General features: G+C 42.0%; 1 protein-coding gene across 4 annotated transcripts in view; it reads left to right on the top strand.

The window, feature by feature from the left end:
* Positions 1 to 17,236, top strand: part of rai14 (retinoic acid induced 14) — a 42,562-nt gene that overhangs the window by 5,363 nt on the left and 19,963 nt on the right. For 3 of the 4 annotated variants that reach the window (XM_086152649.1, XM_086152648.1, XM_086152650.1), the window contains exon 3: positions 16,051 to 16,181. The exons of the other annotated variant lie outside the window; for it this stretch is intronic. In XM_086152649.1, the coding sequence (XP_086008775.1) occupies positions 16,051 to 16,181 (131 nt within the window). The remainder of the gene's footprint in view (positions 1 to 16,050; positions 16,182 to 17,236) is intronic. 4 annotated transcript variants of the gene reach the window in all.

The following is a 17,236-nucleotide window of genomic DNA, read 5'->3' as shown; positions in this document are numbered from 1 at the left end:
CCTTAGCGTCTTCATCTCTGCGATCTTAAGCTCTGCCGTCTTTCTTTTTGTTATTGTAATTGTTTCTAGGCTATACAGCATCGCTGGTCTCAGCACTGTCTTGTACACCTTTCCTTTCATTCTGGTTGATAGTCTTCTATTGGATAGTACCCAACACTTTTCTCCACCCATTCTAACCTGCTTGAATCCGTCTCTTCACCTCTATTCCACACTCTCCGTTGCTCTGGACTGTTGACCCTAAGTACCTGTAATCCTCCAGCTTCTTGATCTCCACTCCCTGTAGCCTCACCCTTCCACCCGAGTTCCTCTCATTCACACACATATATACTGTCTTGCTGCGACTAACTTTCATTCCTCTCCTTTCCAGAGCATACCTCTACCTCTCTGGGTTTTCCTCTACCTGTTGTCTGCTCTTGCTACAGATCACAATGTAATGCGCCAACATCATGGTCCATGGAGATTCCTGTCTAACCTCATCTGTCAGCCTGTCCATCACCACTGCGAACAAGAAGAGGCTCAGAGCTGATCCCTGATGGAGTCTGACCTCCACCTTGAACTTTTCTGTTATCCCTACAGCACACCGCACCACTGTCTCATAACTAGCATACATGTCTAGCATCAGTCTAACATACTTCTCTGCCACTTCAGATGACTTTAATGGATCGGTCAAATTTTGCTGTTTTCTGTGCTTCTTGATCTCCACTCCCTGTAGCCTCACCGTTCCACCCGAGTTCCTCTCATTCACACACATATACTCTGTCTTTTTGTAACCTTCGACGAACCTTCATTCCTCTCCTTTCCAGAGCAAACCCCCAACTCCTCAACCTGTGCCCTGATCTCACAGCAGATCACAATGTCATCTGCAAACATAATGGTCCATGGCAATTCCTTTCTAACCTCATCTATCAGGCTGTCTATCGCCACTGCAAGAAGGGGCTCAGAGCTGATCCCTGATGGAGTCCCCCCTTCACCTTGAACTTTTCTGTTACCCCTACAGCACACCGCACCACTGTCTCATAACTAGCATACATGTCTAGCATCAGTCTAACATACTTCTCTGCCACTTCAGATGACTTCAATGGATTGGTCAAATTTTGCTGTTTTCTGTGTATATATAAATGAATGTGACTAAATAAAGGCCTTTCTTCTTCTATGTTATATAGTTCTGATTATCATAAGATGCAATGATGCAAATGAAAAAGCACACTATCTAGTCTATAAGTTCTTTTTAAAAGATTGTTGTCTGTTAATTGTATTGATCTTAAGATGCTTCAGTGAAGGTCAATGTTTTTAGATGGATTTTTAACTGTGAGAAGGTAGCATCTCTGACTGTTTTTCGGGTTAAGCAAGCAATAGCTAGTTTGTCTCCTTAATCCCATTCTGAGGCTTTCATTTTCTTGTTTTTCCCCCTTTTCGTTTCTTCACACTGGCTTTGAAAAAATAGCAGACAAACACTGCTTAGTGTTAGCCTAGTGTAGAGCTGTCTTTTCCATTAACCGTGCCTGAAGGAGATGTCCAGAATACATAGTTTATATCCCCAAGTATGTTGCATACTGTGAAGTCAGCAAAAACAATAATTTTGTTTTTGCACAAGTCATGGTTACCATCGGCACGGCCTCGACCTCAGCTGGATGGTGTCTGCCTGTATGTAACTCTTGCATGACATCACTGACATTGTGATTCTCATATCTGGGTTACTTAGGTGAAGTCGTGTGTGTGTGTGTGTGTGTGTGTGCGTGCGTTGCGTGCGTGCGTGCGTGCGTGCGTGCGATGTTAGAGTAAACAGACAGTGTGATCTGGTTTCTGGGAACAACACTGGGGAAGACTCACTGAGAGAATTACAGTCCTCTTCCTCCAGCTGAACCTTTGGCCCCCAGTAAGGGTATTGCTGGTTTTCTGCTCCTCCAGTGGCCTTTCTGGCCTCGTTCAGCTAAGCTGGTGATTTTTCTTATACCTACCGTCAGAATGCAAGCTCTTGCCCCTGAACCCAGTTCAAGATGGTGTTGCCTGTGTATTCAAAATGCCGGTATTTATTTTAGTCAATTAAGTTCACTGGACTCATCTACAAACGGTTAAAGGGACAGTGGCACAAAAATGTAAATTAATCATTTGAGTTGACTGAAAGGCAGCATTGCAGAAGATTTCAAAACTTTACAGTTGGATGAAACTAAGGAAGGGGCCTTAACTTTAAGGCCATATTCTTTGAAATATGATACTTACGGGAAAAAAAAAGAGAGACAGTCATGTGCGATGAGTTTGCATGATCTTGATTAAATCTTGTTCAATGTCTCAGCCTGTTGGGATAGCAGAAACAGCTAGCCTTGCCGTCTGAACAGATTTATTTGCTGGTTCGGTTAATTTCCCTTGATTATTAGCTCAGATTGTCACCCCCTCCAAATACCCTGAGCACTTAAGCTTCAGTTAAAGCCAGCAGTGTCCACATGCAGCACCAATTCACATAGATTTTATACACTTGAAATAATGGCAAAGTCTGTCATCTTCCAACTTGATCATGAAATGATCTTGCAATTTAACAGTGTGGTTACATTATAAATGTGTTGTGCTACATAACAATGTACCTACTGCTACAATGTTTTTTGTTTAGCTTAAACTTTTTTGAATGCTGTCAGATAAGTGATCTAATCGGTGTTCGCTTGAACTTCGCTGAGTTACAGCAACATTAATGCTACAGTTTGTTAGTTTAACCTTTGTTTCATTACCACATCGATATTGTTACATTGGTTGTGCAGTTGTTTGTAGTTCTTAGCAGAATTCTGGAAGTAATTGTTGCTTTAATATTTCTTACTCTAAACTTTTTTTTTTTTTAATTATGCTGGCTTGCGAACAAAAGTGACATTCACAGCCTTGACAAAGTCCCTACTCCCTGCATTTGTTCAAGATAATCTTTTCAAGCTCACTAGTCTTGATGGTCGAAGAATGTTTTGCTTTCAAGATAGCATAAATCACTTTAGCGGAAATTGCAGCCATGCTATAATATTTCTTTGATTGACAGTGGTCTCAGAATTAAGCCCTATGCTATTTAAACATGCTTTTCCCAGCAGACAGATTCAGCACGTTCTACTAAGGCCTTCTCGCACGCACGCACGCATGCACGCACACACACACACCTTATCATTCACTGTGATGGCATGTATTACCCCCATTCCACACAGCTGTTCCATGGCTCCAACTATTCAGAGCAATCCAATGCCATAGCCTAAACCTGGTATTCATAGCTCGATGTGTTTTTAGCCACTGTGGCACGTATTTATCGTTAACTCTTCGCTGTGTGAAAACAAAGCATTTAGCCCGACTTGCAGGACGGAACCAGATCAGGATGTCCAGACATGGATTATTAGATAACTCATGAAATTCTGCAATTAAAGCATTAGACGGTCTTTGCAGGATTCCAGTTTAGGGCGCAGAGTTCCTTCATTTAGAAGCTCCAAGCGTCTCCACTCAACCCTGTTGTGTTTGGACCAGTCTGAGTTGGTTTGGCACAGGATAGTTTGTCCTGGCGTGGTGGAAGGAAAGGGTACTGGGAGTGAAAGTAAAAACTCAAGGGCAGTCCAACATTTGTCTGGATGAGGAAGAGGAGGGAGGGTGTCTAGCTGTGTCCAAAGAACCCATATTTAAACTCACTTTAACCCAAAAAAGCCCCATGTTGGCATTAATGTGAAATACTAGTATTTAGTCTTACCCAAGGCAGTATAAATTGCCAATAAGGGTTCGTCCCCTTTGATTCAGGAGGCCAGGGAGAAAAAGCGAGTTCAGACAGTTCAGACATTATTTTAGGGTGTCATTTGAGACAAACTTGCCATAAACTCTGAAACAACCCCCCCCCCCCCCATGTCAGGCCTAAAGTCAACCAGGTAAATCCAGGGAAGACAGAGGAAGTGGCTTAGGGCTTGTTTAAACTGGATCCAATTAGACTGGAGCCTCCAGGAGGATTGTCTCACTGCTTATCGGCTGTTGACATGGAAGTGCAGCCAGCTGACCTGCGCTAAGGAACAACTAGGAGGGCAGGTGAACAAGTCTGGGGAGGAGGCTAGAGGTAGGGGTTAAGAGGCTGGGGTTGACCAGGAGAATGTGAAGCAGAGAAAAATCCTGTCCAAGCCAGGGAAGACTGGCCTTCTAATCATGGTTTGGTTTGGCCCAACCTGAATAGCTGGAACATGATTTTGGGGTTAGAATCCGTTCACCTGAAAGACCTAGAGAAAGAGAGAGAGAAATCTCCACAAAGAAACTTTTGTACATCCACCTGTAAAACACAAGAGAATCGCAATTTATTTATCATGGCTCGTTTCCCAAAGTACATATTCAGGGTATTTTGGTGCTTGAACGTTGCTGTGGATCATCTTGTGAGATGACATGCCACATGCCAAGAACTTCCCTGTTCTTTGGGAGATCGTGTTTGCGTGACCAGCCCTGAGTGATGTCTATCTCCTCTTTGTACTGACCGGATGCTGGTGGTCCAGTGCTACCAAAAGTGCCCCTCTGCCCAGGATTCACAGTACCCTCCCAACCCCCCAAGAGTCGTTCCACTGTGGCTTCTTTTTTTCCAAGTTTTTTTTTCTCCAGGTTTTTCTGGCTGAACATGAAGAGCCCACAGTATATTTCACCAAAGCACACTAACTTTACAATTACCCTCCTTCCCGTAACCTCCTTCCTACCCCACCTCCTAACCCCTTGGGTCGTAATGAGCCTGGTTGACTTCCAAGTCCAGCAGTGGTTATTTATAGTGTAGGAAAAGCTATTCATGTGAGGAGGAAGTGTTGCATGAGGACTGTTTTTATTCTTGCACCCATAAATGTCTAACTCAGGGCTTTTTTCAATAATCGAATAAGAATAGAAGCATAAAAAAATGATATATTTTCTTGCCGAATTTTTTTAATGTAACCTTCACATTGGCCAAGGGCTCATTAGTCCCAAGGTTCCGCTGGTTGAACAGTTTATTTATAGGAAGCAACCTGGCAAAGAGAGAGAGGTCAAAAGTCAGTGTTTTTCACAAGACAGTGACTGTTAGTTTTTTGCGAGTGGACGGTGAGAAGAGATGAGGAGAAGGGCTGACATGCTGACATGACATGGTTTCCTCTCTTTGCCCGGTCATCAGAGAATGCATACATTGTTCAGTGGTGTTTGGACCAATGGCATTTGCAACTTAGTTGCTTGTAGCTTGACCTTTTTGAAATAGTGCCTGTTGGGGGGGGGGGGGGCAAGGTTGGCGACTGGTGTGTGTGTCTGCAGCACATTTAACAAACAGTTACTAAATAACAGGTGCAAACATGGCAGACTCTTAAGGCAGCCTATGAATGTTGTTATTGTGCATTGTCTGCTAACACAAACACACAAATTATGCCCTCTCATCAGCTTAATTTCCGTTGTAACCTAATCTGTATTTCTTGAATGCTTTTTTCAGCCCTCACCCTTGTCGTTTCTGGTGAGAAGAGTTAGTTGCAAAAATACTTAACTCGGAAAAAATGTTAATGAAGCTTCTTGCCTTCAACACATGCCGCTGGATCATGTTCGCATATGGAAATATGTGTTAAATTATAACCTTGGTTTTTAAATTCAGTGGTATTTTTTTGAGTGGAAAGGTAAGTGGAAACCTATGTGATGTTTGTATCATATGATGTACCGTAATTTCCGGATGATAAGCTGCGACTTTTTTCACGTAAACAACGATGCAGCTTATTTTGAGGTGCGCTCAATAGTCCTGAAATTACGGTAATACTTTTTGGTTTCTTTAAATGAAATAAGGTTAGAGTATTATAATGGAAGAGCTTCTGTGACTAATGTGCGTTTTCTTGGTTTTAGTTTGAGTACAGTGCGCTGTGTGTGTGTGTGCGTGCTATGTGCACGTGTGTGATGTAAGCTGTTAAGATTGCCTCCAGAAAGAAAGGATGTGTTTGTGGACATCTAAGCGCCTGCTCTCTTGCAGATAAGGGGGTCTGAAGTCTGCAAGCCACCGCTGATCAAAGGCAAACATTACCGCCTCAGTCTGCCCCAAACTTCTTCTTTTTCCTTCTATCCGCCCATCGACTTCCCGCCAGTGGTTACCCTCTTCTACCTCAACCATCTTCACCCGTGCATGCAACCACTTCCTAACCTATTTTCTTCTCTGTATTTTTTTCTTTATGAGTTTGTGTGTCTGTTATTTTTACAGTCATTGCTTCACTGAACCTCTTGTTTTTATTCTATGTTTTATCCTACTGGTTGTCTGTATCTCACTGGGGTCAATTGCTGGATGTCTTGATGGTCTCATGGTACCTTTGTTCTTTCGCCTTCCTGATATACTTTGGATTTTTACAGAGCAGGTCAAGTGTGACTTTTTATAAGATGTATTTAAGTTTGGTATTTTTAAGGAATTCAGGAGGTTGCAGAAAAAAAGAATGACACACAACCTCCCTAGATAAGAGAGACTGCTTTATCTTTAGGTCTGCAAAAATGTTATTCTGTGTGTTTTTCAGATAAATGTCAGCCGGCAGATTGAAAAGTAAATGTTTGTCTTTCAAACTGCATGTCCTCATGGGGGCGGTGGCTCCGTGGCCTGGAGGAGGAGCCATGCAGGAGTTTACCCTTTTCCAGATGTTTGTTTTTTCCCTGGCAGGATGATGGGACAGCTTGAGATGTCCTGTTTGTGCAAAAAATATCGAGTTGCCCGTTTTTTCCTCTCTGCAAATTGTAGACTGTTTTGAATGACTTAATAATGCAGGTTTTCAATAATTCTCCTTTTTAAGACTCAAAACCTGTGATGCTTTAATGTCAATTAACCAGAAGCTAAACGTCTGATACAAAAACAGAGGACCAAGATGGTCCTGCCTTGTTCATCGGTTAATCAGTTATATGCAACCCCAATCAGCATTGGAATCGCTCTGTGTCACAGTCGTTGCCCTTGTCACATTTTGAGCACAAACCTTTGTATGTGCTGTGGTCAGTACAAGGTACTGAGCACAGTTTTAGGACTTGAGGAATTCTTCGCCCCTCTGGCGTCCACCCCTCTGAGGGTGGGGGGAACAGAAACAAACAATTTGCTTTAACCATTACATAGTAAAGTAACCATATCATCCCCAGTCTGAATGTACGTTTAGCATTTGTGGTTGTTCAGACCCTACTGATCCACAATACTAAGTGAACTTGATGATGAATTAATAAGGAGAGCAACAAGGCTTCGGGATCACATCCCTAAACAAAACAGAGACAAGAGGAAGTCAAAGGGCAGTTGATCATTGGGTATTGTGATAGTTTCTAATCAGTATTAGTTGGAAAAGGAAATAGCTCCTTCCCAGAGAGTCCTTGCTAGCTTTTGAATAGCATCACACACACGCTAAGGAAATTGGTTCTTCTCTGCCCTCAAACAATAGCAGAGTGAGGAAGTTGCGCCAGCGACCGCAGTTAATAGAGAGACGATTTCCTCTATGTTGGATTAGTCAGACGGTCTGGCATGGGATCAGGCCTTGCGCTGGGACATTCAGGCATCAGGGTCGAGAAGGAGAAAACATAAACACGCACACATTTTATCGGAAACACACACATTTTGGACTGGAACAAATGAGATCATGCGATTTTTCCTCGTCCCACTCATGATTCTGAATCAACCAATCAACACGGCAAATATTTCCTGCAGGACTGGATGTATTGTGACGAAGAAGATGTCTTGAGTAAGAGGTACTCTGAGATGCCGCCAGCCTCTTACTGTTGTCGGGAGCTGGCAGGAGGGGAACAAAAATAAAAAAACAGCAGACCAAGAAGCCGACCTGTTTGTGCTCCCGGGTTATTCTCACATGATTTCCAGTATGATCTCTGCATTAGTGATCCACAATCCACTGTTGCTACCACTCGATGTTTGGCTAATCCCAGGGCTTAGACTCCATACAGGCGTGCTTTGTCCAGAGGTTATCCGGTGTTCACTTGATCGGCTTGTTTCAACATACCGGTGCAGAATCCCACCCGGTCTTCTACCTGGGACTTTCACAGAAATTCCTTCTTTCCTGTCGGAAGGAGACGTTTATTTTTCTTATTTTGCTATAAGCTGTATTATAGATGATAATCTGATCTTTTCTTTTCCCCCCTTTTTCCTCTTTTCTCATCTCAAAGCTGTACTTGCTAGAGCAATCGTCTTTTGAACCAAACATTCTGGGTTCCATTACCGGCTCCTCCTAGTGTGTCAAAGTTTTCTTGAGCAAGACATTTAAGCCCTAAATGCTCCTCTGGTGCTGGTTGAAGGCATGCCCACTGGTCATGGTTCATCCATATTATAATTGTGTGTGTGTGTGTGTGCGTGTGCGTGTGCGTGCGTGCCTGCGCACACAGTATTACATGGGTGGGTAGGTGATGATAGTGCTCATTTCCAAATATATTCAATTTTGCAAAAAACATGTACTATGTAAAGTATTTGTGATGTAATGGAAAATTGGGGAGAATATTGATAATAACCATGGTACCCAAATTTTTAGCCAAGATGGCATCTCTAAAATGCAGTTGTCATGTCTCCCTCCATGATGTTAACAAAGGTCACATCCTGCCACAGCCTGTTCTTCCATGCAGCTCGGGAACTGGGGCAGCACATTCCGCTCTGCTGAGACCTATCGGTCAGGATATGGCGCAGCACCATGGCATGACAGCCTTTCACTTTGGCTTAGTGTTGTGGGCTGGATTGCTCTTGCCCTTTCCTATGGTGCGCTCTTATCAGCGCAGGTATGTGGCGAACAGTGCAGGGGGTCGAAGTCCTTTCCAGGTTTTTTTCACACCCTCTTCCACTTCCTGTTATCAAGCTCAGAATGCCATCATTCATTTTAAATGCAGTTTTATATTCACTTACATGATAGATTTGAGCCCAACAGGAATCAATAGAAATCTTAGTAAATGCCATTGTCTGAAAGTTTAAATGTACTCCAGATTTTTTTAACTCATTGTCACATCAATGAACTCTTTATTCTTTATCACCTTTTTCCAGACGTGCTTAGTCTACAGAACAAAAAGGAAGTGTCTCTTTGATAAGAGATGAGCGAAGGAACCTTTAAGAAACTGGATAAATATGGAAATATGTCAACCAATAAGAAGTTTTTGTAGGCGTGGTAAGACTGTTCATGCCAACAGCTGTTAACGGCAATGTAATAAACAATGAGTAACAGCAGTCCACTAAGTATGTGGTTTTAGGTTCACATGAGGTAAATTTCTAGGTCAAAACCTCAGAAAGTAAGGTTACTTATAAGAATCCGATGAAAGAAACTTGAAAATGTCACATTTCTGGTGCGACTGGTAGAAATGTGTCCAGTACTCTGAATGAAAAGGAAAAAAATGTAGTCAAGCTCTGAAGTTTGAAGTACTGTCCAGCCATTGTTTGGGCAGTTTGCCTCCTATATGAATTTGTGTCTTTACATAACCGATCTCTGCAGTAACTCCACAGAAATGGTTGAGTATTTGATGTGTAACAATGAAACCGGCAAGAGACATTTTATAATAAATTATTTATGATATACATAGATTCATGGTACTTTTCCTTCCCAGGAAACACACAGGAATGTTATTTTCCAGGACAGAACGGCGGGATAATCAGTCTGGCCTGACTGCAGGGCCAAAAGCATGACGGCGGTCTATCAGTACTTGATTGACAGTGTAGTACATCAATTCTTACATCAGGGGTCGCCACAGCGAGTCAACTTTCTCCATCTAACCCTATTCTCTGTATCCTCCTCTCTCACACCAACTACCTTCACATCCTCTCTCACTACGTCCATAAACCTTCTCTTTGGTCTTCCTCGAGACCTCTTGCCTGGCAGCTCCAATTCCAGCATCCGTCTACCAATATATTCTCTATCCCTCCTCTGTACATGACCGAACCATCTCAGTCTGGCTTCTCTGACGTTCTCTCCAAAACATCTAACATGTGCTGTTCCTCTGATAGACTCATTCCTGATCCCATCCATCCTGGTCACTCCCAAATAGAACCTCAACATCTTCATCTCTGCAACTACTAATTTTGCCTGCTGTCTTTTGGTCATTTTTACAGTTTCTAGTCCATACAGCATTGCTGGTCTCACCACTGTCTTGTACACCTTTCCTTTTATTCTGGCTGAGTCTTCTATCACATAGTACCCCTGACACTTTTCTCCACCCATTCTAACCTGCTTGAATCCGTCTCTTCACCTCTTTTCCACACTCTCCGTTGCTCTGGACTGTTGACCCTAAGTACCTGAAATCCTCCAGCTTCTTGATCTCCCCTCCCTGTGGCCTCACCGTTCCACCCGAGTTCCTCTCATTCACACACATATATTCTGTCTTGCTGCGACTAACTTTCATTCCTCTCCTTTCCAGAGCATACCTCCAGCTCTCTAGATTTTCCTCTACCTGTTGTCTGCTCTCACTACAGATCACAATGTCATCCGCAAACATCATGGTCCATGGGGATTCCTGTCTAACCTCATCTGTCAGCCTATCCATCACCATTGTGAACAAGAAGGGGCTCAGAGCTGATCCCTGATGGAGTCTGACCTCCACCTTGAACTTCTCTGTTACCCCTACAGCACACCGTACCAGTGTCTCACAGCAAGCATACATGTCCTGCACCAGTCTAACATACTTCTCTGCCACTCCAGACTTCCTCATACTATACCAGAGCTCCTCTCTTGGCACCCTGTCATATGCTTTTTCTAGGTCTACAAAAACGCAATGCAACTCCCTCTGACCTTCTCTGTACTTTTCTATTAGCATTCTCAAAGCAAATACTGCATCTGTAGTACTCTTCCTAGGCATGAAGCCATACTGCTGTTCACAAATGCTGACTTCTGCTCTCAGTCTAGTTTTCACTACTCTTTCCCATAACTTCATTGTATGGCTCATCAACTTAATCCCTCTATAGTTGCCACAATTCTGCACATCCTCTTTATTCTAAAAAAATAGGCACCATCAGACTTTGTCTCCATTCTTCAGGCATCTTCTCACTCTCTAAGATCCTGTTGAATAATCTAGTCAGAAAATCTACCACTGCCTCTCCTAGACACTTCCACACTTCCACAGGTATATCCTCAGGACCAACTGCTTTTCCACTCTTCATCCTCTTCAATGCCTTCCTCACTTCACTTTTACTAATTTATGCTACTTTGTCGTCTACAATGGTCACCTCTTCTACCCTTGCCTCTCTTTCATTTTCCACATTCATCAGCTCTTCAAAGTACTCTTTCTATCTTCTCATCACTCTTCTAGCATCTGTCAATACATTTCCCTCTCTGTCCTTAATCACCCGGACCTGTTGTACATCCTTTCCATCTTTATCTCTGTTTTGCCAACCTGTATAGATCATTCTCACCCTCCTTACTATCCAACCGAGCATACAAGTCATCGTACGCCCTTTGTTTTGCCTTTGCTACCTCTATCTTTACCTTTTGCCGAATCTCCCTGAACTCCTGTCTATTCCCTTCAGTACTCTCAGTATCCCACTTCTTCTTTGCTAACCGCTTTCTCTGTATATACTCCTGCACTTCCCAATTCCACCACCAAGTCTCCTTATCTACTTTCCTCCCAGATGACACACCAAGTACTCTTCTACCTGTCTCCCTGATAACACTAGCTGTAGTTGTCCAATCATCTGGAAGATCACCCTGATCTCCCAGACTCTTTCTCAACTCCTTCCTGAAAACCATACAACACTCCTCCCTTTTCAGCTTCCACCACTTTGTCTTCTGCTCAGCCTTTGTCCTCTTCATCTTCCTTGTCACCAGAGTCATCCTACTACAACTTTGCAGTCACTGATCTCTTTCAGGTTACCTCGTCTATACAAGATGTAGTCTACCTGCGTGCTCCTACCTCCGCTCTTATAGGTTACCCTATGTTCCTGTTTTTTCTGGAAAAAAGTGTTCACTACAGCCATTTCCATCCTGTTTGCAAAATGTACCACCATCTGTCCCTCTGCATTCCTATCCTGGATACCAAATCTGCCCATTACTTCTTCATCCCCTCTACTGCCTTCACCAACATGTCCATTGAAGTCTACACAAATTACCACTCTCTTATCTCTGGGGATATTCTGCATCACTTCATCTAACTCATTCCAGAACTTCTCCTTCTCTTCAGATTCACATCCCACCTGTGGGGCATAGCCACTAACAACATTGAGCATCACACCTTCAATTTCCAGTTTCAGACTCATAAGTCTATCTGACATTCTTTTCACCCCTAGGACGTTCCTAATAAACTCCTCCTTCAAGATAACTCCTACACCATTTCTCTTCTTGTCAGTACCATAATAATACAACTTAAAGTCTGCTCCTAAGCTTCTAGCCTTACTACCTTTCCACCTGGTCTCCTGGACACACAGTATATCCACCTTCCTTCTCTGCATCATGTCGACCAGCTCTCTACCTTTTCCTGTCATAGTCCTGACATTCAAAGTCCCTACTCTCAGTCCCAGGCTCTTTCCTTTCTTCCTCCCTCTCTGCTTCCAAACACGCACTCCTCCTCTTCTTCTTCTTGTTCTTGTTCTTCGAACCACAGTAGCCCAATTTCCATTAGTACCTTGTAGGTCATCAGTACCAATGGCGGTCTTTGTTAACCCGGTCCACGACCGATCTTTTCGAACTATATCAATCTTTTTTGATAATAGTTATGGTTGACTCGCATGTTTGGTTTAGGCAAAAGTTTTACGCCGGATGCCCTTCCTGACGCAACCCTCTGCATTTATCCGGGCTTGGGACCGGCACAGGGAGACACTGCTCCGTGCCCCCCCAAGGCAGGCTTGGAGAGACACAGGCCAGTGCCGCCTTGAGGCTGCATTTGTAGTACATCAATACTATGATTGAGTATTTTACAAGGCAGTTAATGTGCTGCTGTAATGCAGAAAAATGCAGAAAATGTTTCAAAATGCAAAACACTATTTAGTGTCGTATTCTAACCGGAGCGCGCCAACACACAAACGCACACACAATGTGTCTCTCCAGCATTTTGATTTTAGTGGTTGGAGGTGAAACATCATTATTATTATTCCTAATAATAATATTATCATCAAAAACACACAAAAAAAAATCCTAGAACCAACCCTTTTCCATACAAAAGGGAAATTCAGCTTGTTACTGGTGGAAAAAGAACAATAAATATTGAATGAATTCAATGCCTGAACTGATGCATTGACAAGGGAGAAGCACTGCTTGTCAAGATGGTAAAAAAAATGTGATTATTGTGTCCTATCTTTGTTTCTGCATATTGCACTTGTTTATTTTAGCGGGGTGTGCTTTGATACACAACAGACTGATTTCAGTCTTCTATTTTGGCATTTAGTGCATCCCCTCCCCCCGCCCTCTAACTGTCCCAGTTGCACAAATCCTCCCCAATCGCTGCATGGCCTCCATGGATTGGATCAATATAATTATATTCTTTGAAATTTAAATTCTCACTTAAACTGGTTTCTACCATTTTAACCTGTACTATATTGAATATCAATATAATGCCAATGAATTTTATAGATATGACATCATCATTATTATATTTGTTTCATATTATTTATATTATTATAAATGATATAATAATTTATACTATTTATTTTCATAGTTATTTATTATATTACACTATGCATATTTTCCGGCGTTCAATAATCTGGACTGAATACACATGCATATATTTTACATTTATTTTGTTTCACTTACAGCTGTACCTGAAGTTTGTGGACCATTTATAATTTTACATATTTTTTGCATAAATGTGACATGAAGCATTGCCTGATTTTCAATGAAGTATTAAAAATACAAAAAGATCTCATGAATAAAATGTGGGGAAAAAAATTATTTGTGTATCTTTTAAATGTGGAGAAAAAAGAATCCAAGTAGATCCCTAGGAATTTTACAGTCATCTCTAAAGAGTTTGAACTCTTTATAGGTGATCAGCTAATAAAAAGAATTCCAACATCAATGCATGTATGCCAAAATTGACAATTACAGAAATTGTTTGGTTGCAAAAGTGTGTGCTACAAAATGTTAAGCTTAAGTTACCTTCAATTTTATTTGGGACAGTTTTATTAGGTTTTTTTTTCAGCTATTCTTTTGTACTATAATTCAAAAGAAAAGTTTGATTTTCATCTGTAAATTTTTATTTATTATAACTTGTCAGTTATATCAGTGATAATTGTGGGTTTATCTTTCATTAATGGAGGATAACCATTTTTTTTCCATTTGTGCATATGTGATAGAGAGCCTCCAGGTATTTCTTGTCAGCTGAACAGTAAACTTCTCAACTCTTCATCTGGCCATTGTCACGCTTTCTTAAATCTGATGTCATTAAGTAGGCTGTCTTTCCACCAGCTGGGCACTGCCTAGCCTGTGGGCCCCAGGGACTGTTGTAATTTAAGATTATATACGTTTGTAAATTCACATGTGTATGTACCATCATGGATGTCTTAACCCAGGATGTTAGCCATTAACCATTAAAAAGGAAAAAAGAAAAACATACAGAATGTTGAGAATGCCCCCACTAACTATCTGGATACAACACCGTAATTAGCCGTTAAAACTAGCTGTTCAAAAGGAAAAAAGAAAAACAGGGAAAGAGAATGCCCCCACTAACTATCAGGATACAACACCAAAAGTGGATGTATGTTTTACTGGTCTTGGATATTATGGGACGTAGGCCCACCAATTGGGAGATCAGCTTCATTTTAGCTTAGCTCAGCTTATCTTAGCCAGGAGGCCTAAATTATTACTTTGCTCACCTTAGACTCTAACCAGCAGATGCCATCTCACCTCTTTCCCTGGTATTTTGAGGCCCAATCACAAGGCTTTCAAGAGTGCATGTGCTTTTGTGTGTGTGTGTGTCCACTCACAATTGGACAAAAATCATCTTTCCATGTTTGTCTTGTGTTTGTCAAAAACTTTCTTCTCAGCATTGAGTCCATGGCGCCCACTAGGTCATTGTCACCCAACCATCCACCCCACAGCAGAAATTGTATTAGATGAACTGTAGTGCCTGCATCTGAGTGTTTGCCAGCTGAGCTATTTACACCACCTGCTGCTGCGTCGGTATATCTCCAGCCTGAAATAGAGTACAGTTCTGTCGAGTCAAGGAGTTTGTCTCCTTGTTGCCTTGTAGGCCAGTGAGCCTCTGGGTTATGTGTAATACTGTACTGTGTCCCAGTATGCACAGGTGGAGGGATTTTGGTTGTTTGGGATCAGATTAATGAACAGGAGCTGCCAAGATTCAAATTCTTTCAGCTAACAGGATAAATGCTTGAGTATTTCTTAAAACATGTTTATTACGGTGTATTATTTTCTAATATTTGGGTCACTAGTGGGATCATCATAACTGACTGAATTTTGAGTTTTTGTTCAACCAGACTACTTGAAAGGTAAAGGTGTTCTCACCACAGCCTAGCGTGTTTTATCCCACACTCCCTTCCATCGTAGAACAGAATAATCAAAATGGAAGGCAGAGTTTTTATCTCCTACTTTTATGGTAGTGAGGAGCAAATGTTTAAGGCTGTGTGTGTACATTTGTGTTTTTTTTTTAATCTTGTTTTTCTTGCAGTTTTGGATGCAGGGATGCCAGTGTGTCTTTAAATAATATGACAGCGCTGAATATTACGTGCGGCATACTGCTTTGTTGGTCTTACCACATATACAACGTAAACATTTGCCCTCTAAACAGGACAGTTTTATTCTCAATATACAATCACTGGCTCTACTACATTGATCTATTATTGTGGCCATAACCCATACCAACATGCACAGAGCTCTTCCCTCATGCACTTCAAACCCCCTGACCCCCCCGCAAGCTTGTTGCTGCATCCCCTGTACACCTCATAAGTCACAGCAACAGTGGAATCAAAGCAAGGACAGCAAACACACTATCCACACATCACACATATAATTACAAGATGACGATATGTTACGGCAGGTCCTGTTGGTACAATATACTTGAGTACTGAAGTAATCCATACAAAAGGTTTAATAGGATGAGACCGTTGATATAATGGCCATATATTTATTTACTTTTTTATATTATTTACTTTTATTAATGAATGTACTCTTGTACCCCCACCTCTCTCCCTGTCTTCCCAAACACCACCAGGCCAATGAGTGGAACAAAAATGATGAGCGCCTCCTGGCTGCGGTGGAGCATGGTGAGGCGGAGAAGGTGGCTTCTCTTCTTGCCAAAAAAGGCACCAGTCCTGGCAAGTTGGACACCGAGGGCAAATCAGCGTGAGCATCCCCACAATTCTACTTAACATTAACCACTTTACACTCTTTTGCCCCCCTGGTGGTGCAAGGTGGGGATGAATTGCTTGGAGAAACATGGCAAGCCAAGTGGTTGTCGGCCATGTTTCCCCAGCATGTATTTTTCACCACAGGGAGCAGATAGATTCAGATCTGCCACGCTGACGAAAAAACTTATGGAAAAAAGATTTGAATTATATGTTCAAAGTTTCAAGTTTGTTGGTTAAATAGTCACTTACAAACACAGACGCAAGGATTTGAGGGAAACTGTCTTTATTTGTTGGATCAGCGACTTCAAGAAACACTTTGAAAAAGGTTTGAAAAGATATTTTACACCCTCATCCCCTTGGTGCATGCAACGGCGCTGTTCTTTCACCGCGGACAAAGGAGGAGCTCTGGCCATCTCTATGGTGATAAAACCTGATCAGAAGGCATGAGAGAGTGTATTGGGTAGAGTGTGTTTTTTTTGTAGCCAGATGAGCTGAAAAAGGGGGATGTCGATTGAGGGTGTGCACACCCATTGAAGACAGATTTCAAACAAAGGCTGGTTAGTTTACAACGCTATACTCTGTTTACCAGACACACTTGAAGTGAATACAGAGGAATTTGAATTCTGAGAAATGCTGTTAAAACCTGGCAGTTTGAGGCTTAAAGTACCGTATTTTCCGCAATATAAGGCACTCCTAAAAGCCATGAATTTTCTCAAAAACCGACAGTGCGCCTTATAATCTGATGCGCCTTATACATGGATCAATATTTGTTAATTATGGCTACCACAGTCAGAGGGCATCGCCGAACTTGAAGCGGTAAAAAAACAGGAAAGTGGAATTCCAGTCCCACACCACTTGTGTGTGTGTGTATAAAGATTCCAAAATGGCACCTTTCAAGAGACACACTTACGACGCAGAGTTCAAACTCAAGGCAATCAGTCACATAGTAGCACAGGGGAACAGAGCAGCTTCATCAATGAATCAATGGTACGGGAATGGAGGAAGCAACAAGATGACCTGTGCCAAGTAAAGAAAACTAAACAGAGTTTC

Source organism: Fistularia commersonii, chromosome 9 (assembly GCF_037954325.1).
Source record: "Fistularia commersonii isolate RoL2024-O1a breed Wild chromosome 9, RoL_Fcom_v1.0, whole genome shotgun sequence".
Classification (NCBI taxonomy): Eukaryota; Metazoa; Chordata; class Actinopteri; order Syngnathiformes; family Fistulariidae; genus Fistularia; species Fistularia commersonii.
Note: the sequence above shows the minus strand (reverse complement) of the source record. Positions and strands in the feature narration are given on the sequence as shown.